This window comes from Neoarius graeffei, chromosome 11 (genome assembly GCF_027579695.1).
Source record: "Neoarius graeffei isolate fNeoGra1 chromosome 11, fNeoGra1.pri, whole genome shotgun sequence".
Lineage (NCBI taxonomy): Eukaryota > Metazoa > Chordata > Actinopteri > Siluriformes > Ariidae > Neoarius > Neoarius graeffei.
The window spans coordinates 57,329,987-57,346,425 of record NC_083579.1 but is presented as its reverse complement, the minus strand read 5'-3'; the positions used below and the strand labels follow the sequence as shown (position 1 = coordinate 57,346,425).

At 42.1% G+C, this 16,439-nt stretch overlaps 1 protein-coding gene across 6 annotated transcripts in view; it reads left to right on the top strand.

The window, feature by feature from the left end:
* The window catches only part of LOC132894468 (filamin-A-interacting protein 1), a 28,470-nt gene that overhangs the window by 1,135 nt on the left and 10,896 nt on the right, over positions 1 to 16,439 (top strand). For 3 of the 6 annotated variants that reach the window (XM_060934325.1, XM_060934326.1, XM_060934324.1), the window contains 3 exons: positions 10,975 to 11,260; positions 14,720 to 14,893; positions 15,093 to 15,271. In XM_060934325.1, coding sequence (XP_060790308.1) covers positions 10,982 to 11,260; positions 14,720 to 14,893; positions 15,093 to 15,271 — 632 coding nt within the window. In that variant the 5' untranslated portion in view covers positions 10,975 to 10,981. Of the gene's footprint in view, positions 1 to 863; positions 1,008 to 1,104; positions 1,172 to 10,714; positions 10,750 to 10,974; positions 11,261 to 14,719; positions 14,894 to 15,092; positions 15,272 to 16,439 lie in introns of those variants that run through there. The other 3 variants (XM_060934323.1, XM_060934322.1, XM_060934327.1) reach the window with 2 other exon arrangements.

Here is a 16,439-nt window from a genome sequence, read left to right as displayed (position 1 = left end):
GGTTCAGCATCACTTTTTTTAAATGACAGGGATATTTAAACGAGTGGCTCTTACTGTTCTCAGTGTTCTCACTGTAATCACATATCTGAGTTTCTACATCATCTCGAAGTTTCCTGCTCTTTCAGCACACAGAGCTGATAGTAATAGCTAGCTAGTGAGATCATTGCTCTGTTTTAGCTTGTGAGTATAACAACATTGAAGAGATCATTCACTAACACATGTATGTTGTAAATGTAAAAATTGTGTAAAGGGATCTCTGCTGAGCTCTGAAACAGCCCAAACCAGGAACGTTATATATAATCTGATCCCAGTTATCTCAAATAAGTGACTTAATTGTTAAAACCCTGATCATTTTTCTTCGTTCTTGGTGCTCACAGAGCTTGCCATATTCTCCATTATTGTATTTATGAGCTGTTGCCTTGATTGTAAAACTGTTAGACCTTTGACACTGTATCCAGGGGAATGGGGCCCCTGGGAAGTGCGGCAATCTGGAGGGACGCAGCAGGATCGATAGTCAAACTCAGCATGTGTGTGCTGCCAGAGAGCGTAGAGTACTGGCTCCCTAGTGTCTCATCTTACTCAGCAGCAGTTGTCATTTACACCTGGCTCATATGAAGCTGCTCGTGGTTTCCTGACAACTATAAATGTGCTAATGTGCTTTCTCTGACAGTTAAAATAAATTTATACTGAATTATACCTGTTATTGTACATCTATCACAAAAAAAGAAAAAAGAAAGAAAGGGAAAAAAACATGCATAGATTGTACTTACTGTACTTGAATGACACACCTGCTTCAAAATACTCATGTATATATCATTACTCATGTTAAAAACATGAGTGTTTCTCTGGTGTATAAAACTGCTTTTTCAGTGGATTTGTAGATTTCTCAGGCACATTGTTGTGACCTTTGTTCTTCATTGTTTGACAGGAAACACCAGACTATACCTCTTGTCCAAGAAAATGACACCAGTGAAGTTAGTCAGTTATTTTTTAAACTCAGGATTATAGTGAGTCTGTTGCACTCCTAAAGGGAGGTCACTGAAGCGCTGGTCATTTGTCTTTTTCCTCTGTCAATTTATGATTTCCTCCTCCACATTCTCTAAGAGAGCTGACCATAATATTTCCTCTGGAAACAGACATAGACGCATACAGGCTGAACAGGTCTGAACAGGTTGGTTGCACATTTTGTCACTGGAGGTCAACTTTACATGTATTATCAAGCAGTAATTTGTATCTGCTGAAAAGGGTTCAGTATAGACTAGTCACTTCCTTTCTTGTTTTTATTTAACCTTTATTTAACCAGGTAAAATTTCATATATATATATATATATCCATCCATTATCTGTAGCCGCTTATTCTGTTCTACAGGGTCGCAGGCAAGCTGGAGCCTATCCCAGCTGACTATGGGCGAGAGGCGGGGTACACCCTGGACAAGTCGCCAGGTTATCGCAGGGCTGACACACAGAGACAAACAAGCATTCACACCTACGGTCAATTTAGAGCCACCAATTAGCCTAACCTGCATGTCTTTGGACTGTGGGGGAAACCGGAGAACCCGGAGGAAACCCATATGGACACGGGGAGAACATGCAAACTCCGCACAGAAAGGCCCTCGCCAGCTGCTGGGCTTGAACCCAGGACCTTCTGACTGTGAGGCGACAGTGCTAACCACTACACCACCGTGCCACCCACTATCTATCTATAAACTGTTCTCATCTCATCTCATTATCTCTAGTCGCTTTATCCTGTTCTACAGGGTCGCAGGCAAGCTGGAGCCTATCCCAGCTGACTACGGGCGAAAGGCGGGGTACACCCTGGACAAGTCGCCAGGTCATCACAGGGCTGACACATAGACACAGACAACCATTCACACCTACAGTCAATTTAGAGTCACCAGTTAACCTAACCTGCATGTCTTTGGACTGTGGGGGAAACCGGAGCACCCAGAGGAAACCCACACGGACACGGGGACAACATGCAAACTCCACACAGAAAGGCCCTCGCTGGCCACGGGGCTCGAACCCGGACCTTCTTGCTGTGAGGCGACAGCGCTAACCACTACACCACCGTGCCGCCCTCTATAAACTGTTATTCCACAAAAATTGAATCGTATATGAACTGATAGCCAATGAGGCGTGTAGCGCCAAATTGGCTATAAGCCATGTACAACGAGATTGAGTGGAATAACTTTTTTATTCTATCCAAATTCATTGGATTTTGAGAAATATCGTATTTTTATTTTTTGCAAATTCGATAAATAAAAACTTTGTACAAAACGTCCGAGAAAATAATTTCTGTTTAGAACTTAAACAAACCGGCGAAATGACAGTAGTAGTTTGTGAAAAAATGCAATAATAATAATTCTCTAAAAATAAAAAAAATGCATTCTTACCATCAAATGATTTTATTCCATAGTTTATTGCTTTTTTTTATTTTTTGGGGTTTTGTTTTTGAGTAGAGTTTCTATTTCATCCTTGGTTGGTTCAGCGACACGCGCTGCCATTTTGCTTTTCTCTACTCACGGTAAGTCAGCACTGACTTTATATCCAGTGCAAGTTTTTTTCTGAACAGCTCCTGGCTGCTACACATATTGAACATTTTCACCAGTGAGAATTGGTGATTGCTTTTTCTCCAAGCATGACTGAGACAAATTGCACATTGAATAGGCTACCTGAGGTTACCCATGTGCATCCAGCACCACAAAAAGCATACATTTGCTTCCACTTCAAAAAGAAATGAATTTGTGTGATGTTCTGTGCTCTTCTAATCAAGTTGTAGGTTTTGGTGGGTTTCTGAAATTGTAGTGGGATCTAGAACACATGCAATTGGACATGGCTTGGAGATGGCTGACCTGGTGTCATTTGTAGTTGCTATTAATAAAACAGCTTGAACTTTATTTCTTTCTTGAACTCCACCCCCTCTAACAGCCTTATAAAGTACCATGATATGATGTCATGTAACCAAAGAAGCATAAATGGTATGGTTTTGGTTTACAAGTGATTTCACACATTCTGCTTTCTCAGGAGTGTAGGGAATGTTGGGTGATAATATAGTGGAGCAGGCTCATTGAGGGTCATTAAATATCAATTTAATACCTGGCAAATGCCAGTTGGAAAAATTATTAAGGAAAATTGATTTTTAATTATATGTTCATAATTTTAACTGCTGCATGACGTAAAATCTAATTAACACTTTTAAAATGCCTACATACTTACATAACTTCTCAAATAGGGTTTTTGGCATAAGACATACTGTATATATAAAATTTATGGTCAAGGAGCAAGGAAGTGTTGTATATCCACTGCCTTCATGCTTACTTCAGAGAGCTATAATTACAGGTCCTGAAGAGGACACTGTAGGGTGAAACCCTGTATGAAAAGTGACATTCTGTCTGGGATAGACATGTCAGTGATGCAGAGCTCAGAGTTACAGGACTTACTGATGTCTAATATAAAAATAAGCACATTACTGTATACCGCAATACTAATTGGGCACAGTCCAAACTGTTCATACAGTTATAAATTGATGGCTGGTAACTAAAGAGTACCAAAGGATGATATCACAGTGACCAGAAGGAACGTTTAAACAAAAAAAAAGCCCACAAAAACTCTTTCTCTTGACAGGTGACTAGGCATTACCTTGTTTCTAGTCAATAAAATACATAAAGATAACCAGATAATACATTCATACATGATTATTTATGACCAAAAGGTGAACATACGATAATAAACAAATACTGAGATCCATCAAACAGCTTCAGAGGACTAGTTCATATCTTTTTAAAGATACATCTCTGACTGAGACTGCAGCATAATCATTTCTTAGCTGTAGACATCATGTCATGAACCACACTACTGCCAGTTCACACTCAGGTCACCATGTGACAAATCCATTGAAATCTTTGGTTTCTTCAGTGATGGCCAAAGTCCTTCCCACGCCATGTGGCGCATAGGGCGGCGTCGATCTCCGTTTCCGTAGCCCTCGGCCTCTCACCTATTACCGTACATAGCTAGGGTTACAGTAGGGGGCTAGTCCTCTGGTAACCGCAAGGGCTTGACTCCCCGCTCGCATCTGTATTGCAGCATGCCTTGTCAGATGGCAGTAGGTACCATTTTTATGATGGTCTTTGGTATGACCCGACCCTGAGTAGAACTCGCGATTTCCCAATCGAGAGGCGGACACGCTAACCACTAGGCCAACTCACGGTGCCTTCAGTGATGGTAGCCCCTTCTTTCTCCAAACATAATAAGCTGAGCTCTGATTTGTCGAAACGTTCAGGTATGCATTGTAGACATGTATTCTTGTGCTACTTTTTTAGCAAAGGAGTTTTGTGTGTAGTATAGGAACAGAGATGATTGCAGTGTAGCTCATGTGCTCTTTGTGTAACTGTTGTTCCTGCTGCTTTCTGGTCATCCTGCAACTCTTTTCGAGTGACTACTGGCTTCTCTCTTACCTTCCTTATCATTAGCTTGAGAGTGCATTTTGAAATCTGTATAACACACATGCATGGGGATGATTCGCTGTGGTTCTATGAGCTTTCTTTATCAAAACAATTCTGCTGAGAGGGATTTTCTATGACGCTGTAGTTTTTCCCCCCCCATTCGAGTGTAATTTGATAATATTATCCCTGAGAACTTTAGGAGGCTTCTTCCCATTTTCCAGAACCATGCTTTTGCCAGTATACCAAGCCCTTATTTAGATACACAGACAAGTTCACTGACAGCTTTGATTTCTTCAATGGCAGCACAGGAATGTGGAATTTGGACATTTGCTGGCAGCAGCTGGGTCTTTTAATGATCCGACTTCAGATGCCAGATTAGAATCACAGAGCTATGCCAGCTTCAAGCTTAGACACCTGAAAAAGAACACAAACACTCATCAGTCAGTATTATTTAAAAATAATATAACACATATTACGGGCGGCACGGTGGTGTAGTGGTTAGCGCTGTCGCCTCACAGCAAGAAGGTCCGGGTTCGAGCCCCGGGGCCGGCGAGGGCCTTTCTGTGCGGAGTTTGCATGTTCTCCCCGTGTCCGCGTGGGTTTCCTCCGGGTGCTCCGGTTTCCCCCACAGTCCAAAGACATGCAGGTAAGGTTAACTGGTGACTCTAAATTGACCGTAGGTGTGAGTGTGTCTAAGTGTCAGCCCTGTGATGACCTGGCGACTTGTCCAGGGTGTACCCCGCCTTTCGCCCGTAGTCAGCTGGGATAGGCTCCAGCTTGCCTGCGACCCTGTAGAACAGGATAAAGCGGCTAGAGATAATGAGATGAGATAACACATATTACATCAAATCGAATAACAATTGATAATCATTTAGTCTGAGTTATATATTTCAACATATGTCCACACAGTATAGGATTCATTCATGCATCTACATCATACAGAAGCCAGTATATCACTGCCATTTTAACACTGAGAGGAAATACCCGAGTAACAGACTATAATTTGGTTTTGCTCTCATTATCAACCAGTAATCATGTGGGTTGTAAAATTCAACTTCCCCATTCTGCAAACAAGGAATCATTACACAAACATAGAAAAACAGACACAGCTCCATTTGCACATACATTTCTCAAGTATAGGCCTATAGGCTGCATATTTTTTTCATGGTGATCAGAGATTAAGTGACACTTCTTACTCTTTAATGAGACCAACTATGGATCTTATTCCTCGATTTGGAGAACAGTCTAATTTGATGAAATTAGTGAAGACTGTACCATGCTATAATATTAGAAATAAACCTCACACATACACTTCCATATTCAGCAGAACAAACTATATGTTTTACGTTCTCTGTTATAGTTAAATGCCTTAAAGGACTTGGAGGACTTAAAAGCCTTGTTTGGGTTGGTGTAGATATTCAGAATCTGTGACAAACATCCCATTAAAGTTGCGATTGCTGATGTACGTGAGAAGCCGTGCTTTTATAATGACCATTCAGTTCTCCACCAGAGCATGACGGCACCCTTAAACATAGGTTTGTGACTCGGCTGACTGTCTTAACCTTGGTGGTTGTTTTAGACATCTGATACACCCTCATTGTATAAACACAACTATTTTTTCATACTTCTCTGGCCAGTTTTTTTCTGGTCAAAAGATAGAAACAGACACCTCAGTGTACAAATTAGAATGACGTCATTAAAATTCCAAAAGCATTTCATCAGACTCCCAATAGTTACTGAGCACCTCCTCCAAAGTGGCATTTTGTGTACAGAATTTATTTGGCTCCATGCATTTTGTATTAAGAATCTGATGAAGTAACTGAGATTTTTTTTTTTTAATCCTTGGAACAGGGAGGAGAACTTTGATAAGGCTTGTGCCAGGTTTGTTTGATTTTAGGATGATGTTGTTGCTGTTTTTTGAATTTGAAACTTTCCAAGCCTAATTAAATTGGACTTATGTTTGCTTCCACAATAAGATGTTTATCTGTATGGGTTGTGTTTAACTTTAGGTTGTATTTCTTTATTTTTTCCCCTGCCAACTTCAGTGACAACTAGAATGGTCGTATATTCATAGTGATGATTGCATCACTTTTTTGGTGTGTAATTATGTCATCACATTGTACTACGTGTTTATATGGAAGACCAGTTTATATATATATATATATATATATATATATATATATTCTGATGCTAATGATTTGGTTCCTATGTTATCCAGGATATCTCATCTCATCTCATTATCTCTAGCCACTTTATCCTGTCCTACAGGGTCGCAGGCAAGCTGGAGCCTATCCCAGCTGACTACGGGCGAAAGGCAGGGTACACCCTGGACAAGTCGCCAGGTCATCACAGGGCTGACACATAGACACAGACAACCATTCACACTCACATTCACACCTACGGTCAATTTAGAGTCATCAGTTAACCTAACCTGCATGTCTTTGGACTGTGGGGGAAACCGGAGCACCCGGAGGAAACCCACACAGACATGGGGAGAACATGCAAACTCCACACAGAAAGGCCCTCGCCGGCCATGGGGCTTGAACCCGGACCTTCTTGCTGTGAGGCGACAACGCTAACCACTACACCACCGTGCCACCTTATCCAGGATATGTTAGCTAAAATCAAATCAGTTTGTGCATCTCCTTATCATTCCACTGTCCACCTCTTGACCGGGAGATTGTGAGTTCTACTCACGCTCAGGTCATACTAAAGACCATCCCAAAAATGGTACCTACTTTAATTTGGCGAGGCACTCTACAATAAAAATGTGAGAAGGGTGTTAAACTCTAGCAGTTACCAGAGGACTGGCCCCCAGTTTAACCCTAGCTATGTAATAGGCAGAATGCTGAAGGGCTATGGAAATCGGCGCTGCCCAATGTGCCTTAACCTGGATTAGCACTTGGTGCAAGACTGTCTGGCAATACCAGGTGCTGGCATGGGAGGGACTTTATCAGACCACATCTACAGTTTCTCAATCTTCCTTTAAAATGTGTAACTTTAATCTATCAATCTAACTGTAAACAAAGGAAGAAAATTTGGCTGTGCTGTCTGAGTGGGAGGGATGGCACCACAGTGACATAATCCAACTGTATGTGGAAAATGGTAGATTGCACTTTCCTCTGAGTGTTACGCTGCCCTGTGACTCAGCTTGAGCAATAGTATGAAAAGATGTGATTGGCTGGCTTCACATGTCTCAGAGGAAAAATGTCTTCACCCTCCCCTGGTTGGTAGCTGTCTTAAGGCCTAAATATACTTCAGCAAGGGTGGCACGGTGGTGCAGAGGTTAGCGCTGTCACCTCACAGCAAGAAGGTTCCAGGTTTGAACCTCATGGCCGATGGGGGCTTTTCTGTGTGGAGTTTCCATGTTCTCTCCATGTCTGTCTCCGGGTGCTCCGGTTTCCTCCATAGTCCAAAGACATGCAGGTTAACTGGCTACTCTAAATTGCTCATCTTTGTGAATAGTTGAGAGGAGCAAACCTCTATAATAATCCAGTACAAGACAATGGGAAACCACTACCCTAGAAGTGTTGATGGCTGTCAGAGTGGCTATGTCACTGTAGTGATATGCCAAATAGATTGATAGATACTTCAGCGGGCACGGTCCACGCAGCATCCAGATTTTGTGCGTTGACTGCACATGTGCAAAACTGAGCATGTGCGCGTCCTACAATAGGTGGGGTGTATCCGACGTCACATCCACCTCATTAGATATGCAAGACATGAAGTGGTGGTCAGCTAAGCTTACTGTTCACAATGCGTTACTATCTCTGTGGTGCTTTGCTCGTTGTTAAAATGCTCTACGCTTGCGTTGTTTTGGGCTGATCGAATCAAACAAACCACGTAACTGATAAAATAATTTTAAAATGTTTTAATATATGGTCTTCTTCTTCTACATACATGCTGAATTTTGCACATGCACAGACAAAATTTGCATCATGCACGCACAGTGCACAGACCGCGTCCACTGAAGTACACTTGGGCCTTTATAATAAGGGAAAGCCGACTGGTGGGTCAGAATTGCTAGGTGATGGGGATGTCGTGGCTCAGGTGGATAAGGCGCCATACCATAAATCCAGGGACCCGGGTTCGATTCCAACCCGAGGTCATTTCCTGAGCCCTCCCCATCTCTCTCTCTCTCTCTCTCCTGCTCATTTCCTGTCTCTACACTGTCCTATCCAATAAAGGTGAAAAAAGCCCAAAAAAAATCTTTAAAAAAAAGAATTGCCAGGTGATCAGATTGATGAGAAAATTGGAGTTTTTTTTATGATGTTGTATTAGGTGTCATAAGGTACATGTGACCAATAACTAATGAACAGTAATACTAGGCCCACGTACTTGTACCAGTCATAATCTTTCATACAGGCCCATTGAAAAAGCAAAAAAAGAAAAAATAAATAACCCCCCAAAATAAATAAATATAAATAATAAATAAATAACAATTCAAGTTTTCTCGTACAAACGTTTCCAGTACATTGGAAAACCTTACTTGGAGAGGGCTCATAAACTTTAGTCACACCGCCTCAGTCCACATCTTCATTTTGAATAGTATTTACATCTTTCTTTCTTTCTTTTTCTTTCCATCTTAGTGTTATGCGGCCAGTACTCAGTGACATTCATTGTAAGAATATTTCTGTGTACTTTCCGAGAGTGCTGCTAGTGCTTTAGCTGGACGTAAGGTTTCTTTTAGTTAAGTTTCAGAAATCACTCCTGGCAGTTCAAAAAGCTGTATCATATCACTTTTAACAAACTTCTCTCAGATGGCCTTTACCCCTGCCTGGCACCACTTGGAACATGTGGAACTGACAGAGATAAGAAATTTGTATTGAATTCCTCTTTTATCAGCTCATTCAAAGAGACTTTTGTTCTCCAGATATGTTCTCAATCTCCTATGTTTGAATGGGCTAATGAAAGTCTGAACGATGCTTTTAGTTACACATGAAGTAGCCTTCAGGCTTGATGCATTTTGATTTAAACATACTTAAGGTTCAGCATGTTGCTGATTCCTTTTTTGGTAGCTAAACTGCATGTCATTGTTGGCCGCAGTTCCTCTCCCAGTCTCCGACAAGGAATTACTCCTCTGCGAACAAAGATTACGACCCAGTTGAAAGAAAGTGCAAACCCCCAAAAGCAATGATGAAGAACTTTGTTTTGTCTGTCTGTGAAAGTGTGTTTAGATGAATCTAAGCATGTGTCAGAGGTGACAGGCCATATGATTTCACTGGGACCCAAACATCTGTAATCTATCTTTAGTCTTATTTGAAACTATGATGCAATTCACTGTGCACTGCTTTAAATTACGTTCTCTCAGCATCATGTTCATGAGTTAACACATCAAAACTTCAATGAGAGACTATCATCAGACCAGCTATAGTGCTAAAGTAGACATTACTTCAAAAATAATTAAACCAGTGAAGGATTTAATGAGTGTTATGTTTTACAGATGTTTCTTTTTTTAATCACATACAACAAATTGACAAAATGTGCATGTTAAGATATTAATAGTGAAACAATCAAAACTGTATTTTTGAAGGTGATATGTAGATTTTATTCCACTTGATTGTAATGGTGGGGCGGCACGGTGGTGTAGTGGTTAGCGCTGTCGCCTCCCAATAAGAAGGTCTGGGTTTGAGCCCCGTGGCTGGCGAGGGCCTTTCTGTGTGGAGTTTGCATGTTGTCCGTGTGGGTTTCCTCCAGGTGCTCCGGTTTCCCCCACAGTCCAAAGACATGCAGGTTAGGTTAACTGGTGACTCTAAATTGACCGTAGGTGTGAATGGTTGTCTGTGTCTCTGTGTCAGCCCTGTGATGACCTGGCAACTTGTCCAGGGTGTACCCCGCCTTTCGCCCGTAGTCAGCTGGGATAGGCTCCAGCTTGCCTGCGACCCTGTAGAACAGGATAAAGCGGCTAGAGATAATGAGATGAGATTGTAATGGTGCTTGGTTTTGGACATTTGGACTTCTAGTTTACCAGTAGTAATGGCATTCTTAAAACACTAGGAATCCTTTCATACTTTTAGGCTGGTTTTTTTTTTTCCGATCCCAACTTGATTGCTCACATTAAATGGTTTCAGTTTGAACTTTCTATGGTCCAAGTATTTTTCAGTAAAAAAGTGCCATTAAATGATTATCAAATTTTATTTTGCAGATGCACAGAGGTACGCTTATCATGGGTTCTTTCTTTCTTTCTTTCTTTCTTTCTTTCTTTCTTTCTTTCTTTCTTTCTTTCTTTCTTTCTTTCTTTCTTTCTTTCTTTCTACCTGATAGAGATGGGCCATGACTCCAAAGTTCTATTTACAAGAATTAAAAATGTACATTTTCTTTTAATTAAAATTTGTAATATAACAGAATAATCCTTAATCCACAGAGCACACCTCAATTATTTATTTGTGGTGTGGTTTTCTTCACTGTTGGTCTGTCTGTAAAGCATGCTATAAATCTTCATATCCTATTTTACATTTTAATATAATCAAGAATTAGTTATTTTATTGTTTTCAAGAATTAGTGAACAAAATTCTTATTTGTTACAACTATAGAGACAACATGAGGTCCAAAGGTGATGGTGCGGACAGCTCAGCTAATGGGCTTCTGGTTGTCCCCCGTGCAATCCATGAGATCAATGAAGAACAGGAGGAAGATATGAAACTGCAGGTCACTGAGAAGAGCACCAAAGGCAAAGTTCAGCAGAAGGAAAAGGAGGAGATGCTTATGTCAGAAACTGAGGACAAATCAATAATGAAAGATAAGCAAAGATTAGGCTTGAAGGATCTGTCCAAAGATGACCTTCTGAAGCTGCTGGGAATCATGGAGGGTGAGATCCAGGTAAAGTTTTTCACAGTCTACCTGAAATATCTTGGAGTACACCAAAAACATTTAGAACAGGAGGTGAATCATTCAGGTACACACAAAACATCACATCTCATCATCTCTAGCCGCTTTATCCTGTTCTACAGGGTTGCAGGCGAGCTGGAGCCTATCCCAGCTGACTACGCGCGAAAGGTGGGGTACACCCTGGACAAGTCGCCAGGTCATCACAGGGCTGACACATAGACACAGACAACCATTCGCACTCACATTCACACCTACGGTCAATTAAGTCACCAGTTAACCTAACCTGCATGTCTTTGGACTGTGGGGGAAACCGGAGCACCTGGAGGAAACCCACGCGGACACGGGGAGAACATGCAAACTCCGCACAGAAAGGCCCTCGTCGGCCACGGGGCTCGAACCCAGACCTTCTTGCTGTGAGGCGACAGCGCTAACCACTACCCCACCGTGCTGCCCAAACATCACATTATATGGATAATATTATAATGCAAGGTACACCGAAAAGTTACATTTATGCAACAAGTCATTTTTGTTTTTTGTTTTTTTTGCACTGACATATTGATTTACGTACATATAGCCTCACAAGCTGAAATGTTGAAAGCTGAAACTCAGACACTTGTCCTTGACTATAATGATCCACATGGCATTACTCTTGACGTGATATGCTGGCATGGTTCATTCGCAACATTGACAAGCCTCTGATTTAATTGATTACGATTAATAGTATGTTTAATTCAGTTCAATTAAATGTATTTGTATATTGCTTTTAACAATTACCATTGTCACAAAGCAGCTTTATAGAAATATATAAATTCCAGCTATACATTTTACATATGAACTTATAGATTTATCCCTAACGAGCATACTTATAGGCTGGACTTCCTCTTATCTGTGTTGATGCCAGTCTAAGTCAGCATTAGTTGCTGTGTCAGCCATCTTGGCCTTGGGTCCTGACGGATAACCATCAACACCTTATCACACTGTGGCTTCCTGCTCTGTTATGCTACAGAGGGAAGGAGCAGGATGTGAAAGCAGCAGTAAATTTAAATTTGTGTAAAGCATTTTCTGCCAGCTATGGATCTCATCTCATTTCATTATCTGTAGCTGCTTTATCCTGTTCTACAGGGTCGCAGGCAAGCTGGAGCCTATCCCAGCTGACTACGGGCGAAAGGCGGGGTACACCCTGGACAAGTCGCCAGGTCATCACAGGGCTGACACATAGACACAGACAACCATTCACACTCACATTCACACCTACGGTCAATTTAGAGTCACCAGTTAACCTAACCTGCATGTCTTTGGACTGTGGGGGAAACCGGAGCACCTGGAGGAAATCCACGCGGACACGGGGAGAACATGCAAACTCCGCACAGAAAGGCCCTCATCGGCCATGGGGCTCGAACCCGGACTTTCTTGCTGTGAGGCGACAGCACTAACCACTACACCACCGTGACGCCTGTCTTGTTCATCACTTACTGAGTATTACAGGCTTCAGTGTATCAGTGTATTTATTGTATTGGATTTCTGTTGGTCTCTCGATATCCTTTTTCAACAAAGCGTAGAGATATTTGGAGAAAACATGCAGTTATTATTATTATTATTATTATTATTATTATTACTACACAATCATTACATCTATTCTTTTTTATTAGAAACCTTTATACTTACAAGTGCCTTGTGTGCATCTATCTACACTATTTTGACAAATTTGTGGACACCTGACCAGTCACACTCGTGTGTATGCTAAACATCCCATTATAGATTTAGTACCCCTTTTGCTGTTATAATAACCTCCACTCTTCTAGGAAGGCTTTTCACTATATTTTGGAGTGTGGCTGTGGGGATTTGTTCATTCAGCCAAAAGACTATTAGTGAGATCAGGCACTGATGTTGAGTAAGGAGACCTGGCAGCTATCGATCTATCCCAGCGTTTCTCAACCTTTTTTCAGTCACGGCACCCTTCAGAAGTATGCAAATTCTCAAGGCACCCCCATATAAAATATATGCGGTCACGCTGACCCTGGCAGTGACATTGTGACATGGGAAAGGGGGCCGTGAGACAAATTTTGATGATACATGAGGCGGCGATGATCTGCATTAGTGTAACTATCGTTTTTTGGAAATTTAATTCATTTTATTTATTTCAATGTTAGAATATATAATGGGTGGCATGGTGGTGTAGTGGTTAGCACTGTCGCCTCACAGCAAGAAGGTCCGGGTTCAAGCCCCGTGGCTGGCGAGGGCCTTTCTGTGCAGAGTTTGCATGTTCTTCCCGTGTCCGCGTGGGTTTCCTCCGGGTGCTCCGGTTTCCCCCACAGTCCAAAGACATGCAGGTTAGGTTAACTGGCGACTCTAAATTGATCGTAGGTGTGAATGTGAGTGTGAATGGTTGTCTGTGTCTATGTATCAGCCCTGTGATGACCTGGCGACTTGTCCAGAGTGTATCCCGCCTTTCGCCCGTAGTCAGCTGGGATAGGCTCCAGCTTGCCTGCGACCCTGTAGAACAGGATAAAGTGGCTAGAGATAATGAGATGAGAATGAATGAGAATATATAATTTTTTGACGGCACCCCTAACGAAGCCAGACAGCACCCCACGGTGCCGCGACACCCCAGTTGAGAAAGGCTGATCTATCCATTATCTCTAGCCGCTTTATCCTGTTCTACAGGGTCACAGGCAAGCTGGAGCCTATCCCAGCTGACTACGGGCAAAAGGTGGGCTACACCCTGGACAAGTCACCAGGTCATCACAGGGCTGACACATAGGCACAGACAACCATTCACACCTACGGTCAATTTAGAGTCACCAGTTAACCTAACCTGCATATCTTTGGTGGAAACCGGAGCAAGCCCATGCAGACACGATGAGAACATGCAAACTCCATACAGAAAGGCCCTCGCCAGCCACTGGGCTTGAACCCAGGACCTTCTTGCTGTGAGGTGACAGTGCTAACCACTACACCACTGTGCCACCCTGGCAGCTATCCAGTTCATCCAAAAAGTGTTCAGTGGAGTTGAGGTCAGAGCTCTGTGCAGGGTCTCTAGTTCCAGTGAAAGAAATTCTTAAAGCTACAGCATACAAAGACATTCTAGACAATCGTGCTTCCTTTGTAGGCAACAGTTTGGGGACGGCTCACATATGGCTATGATGGGTAGGTGTCCACATACTTTTGGCCACATATATATATATATATATACTGTATTTTCTGTCTGTCTAGCCTCATTGCCCTACAACACATTTCTATACCAACAGCTCCACCTAGTGCCCACCAAGATATTTTTCTCTTTTCTCTAACTTGCATAAAGTGACCCTTGGAGATCTTTATGTTTTACAGCAGATACGATTATTCTGAGATTTTTTTTAACTCATTTTGTTATTTGATGGGCCCTTTTTTGTTTTTTTTTACATCAACATGAGCAGAAAGTATTTAACTTTATGTAAATTCCTTCTTCAGGCTCTAGAGGATGTGATCCGGGTGCTCAGGTCTGGCCTCAATCAACCAGAGAAGCTTGAGTCTTATTACAGTTCAGCTTTTCCTACCAAACCCCTGAAAGCCCTGCAGAGAGATGGACTTCTCATCAACAACCACATACTCCATGAAGACGTGTACGAAAAACCCATGGCAGAGGTATGTAATGTATACAGTATATGCAGTGAGATATTAGTTTACTTTATTTATAAATTTATACTGCTAAAAGTAGGATCATTGAAATATTAACTAAATAATTGTTTAAAAAGTAGCTATTGGCTGCCAGGATGCAAACGTTGAAAATACTGTTTGTTTTTGAAACGAATGTGTCCTGTGCTTGTATGCCCATATCACTCAGTTGGACAGGCTTCAGGATAAGCACAGAGAGGCATATCGGCGAATGCTGGAGCAGTTATTACTGGCTGAGAAATGCCATCGCCGTGTTGTTCACGAGCTGGATGTGGAGAAACGCAAGCACATAGACTACATGAACAAAAGTGATGAATTCACCAACTTGCTGGAACAAGAGAGAGAAAGGTACGAGGTTGGATAGAGCTGTAGCATTTGGTTTGCCATGTGCAGCTACCAAATTAGAGAGAGGATGTAACACAAATTCTCCACATGGCGCTATGCACTGGAGGTCAGTAGTGATGTGACACCATCAGAGCTAGAATATTTATTAAGTATTTTAATCAAAGGAAACATGCAGGATGATGTTCTCTTGTTTGATTTTAACTTCATAAGATTTGAAGTTGGCATATCAGTGAGGACATTAGTATTTAGATTTCTTCTCTTTTATGGATCCCTCCAGAATGACAGCTGGTTTTGCTGGGGATCGAACGCGGGTCACTGGTGTAGTGATCCAGCAAACCCCCACTAGGCCACCAGGGGAATGACTCAAGTGCAGAGGAGTGAGGCGAAAGTAGAGTAGAAAAAACAGTTTATTTACAATATACAAAATCCCAGGCAAAAACAAAAAGTACGTATAATCCAAATGCTCAGAAGATATACGAGAAAAATAAAAAATCCAAAAGTTCAAAGTCAAAACAAAAAGCCAAAGATAAGAAAAGAAAAGGCAAAAATCCAAACGCTCAGAAGATCCCAAAATAGTAAACACAAAGTCCAAAATGTCCACAAGAAAATAAAATACAAAAGACCACAAAGACAAAGAACTTGGAACAGAGATCTCAGGTGATAACATAACAGCACAAAGACTCCGTGACTAGGGACCAAACTGAGGAAGTATTTATACACAGGATAATTAGAAACTAGGCGGGGCAGGAAATGAGGAACAGGTGAGGCAAAAGCACATGAAAACAAAGGCTGTCAAAACAAACACAAAACACAGAAAACAGTGGCGGCCTCTAGAGGCCAAAACAAACATGACAACAGAAAATAATAGTGGCCTCTAGAGGCCGAGATAGTCCAAGTCCTAACAGGACCCCCCCCCCCCCCCCAAGGAGCGTCTCCTGACGTTCCCAGGACGCTCAGGATGGGCCAAATGGAAGTCCCGGCAAAGTTCTTTATCTAAAATGTCCCGGGCGGGGACCCAACAGCGTTCCTCAGGGCCATAGCCCTCCCAGTCCACAAGATATTGAAGCCCGCCACAGACCCGGCGGGAGTCCAGCAGACGGCGCACGATGAACACAGTCTGACCCTGGAAGATGCGGGGGGGTGGGGGATTCCTAGGGGCAGGGGCATATGT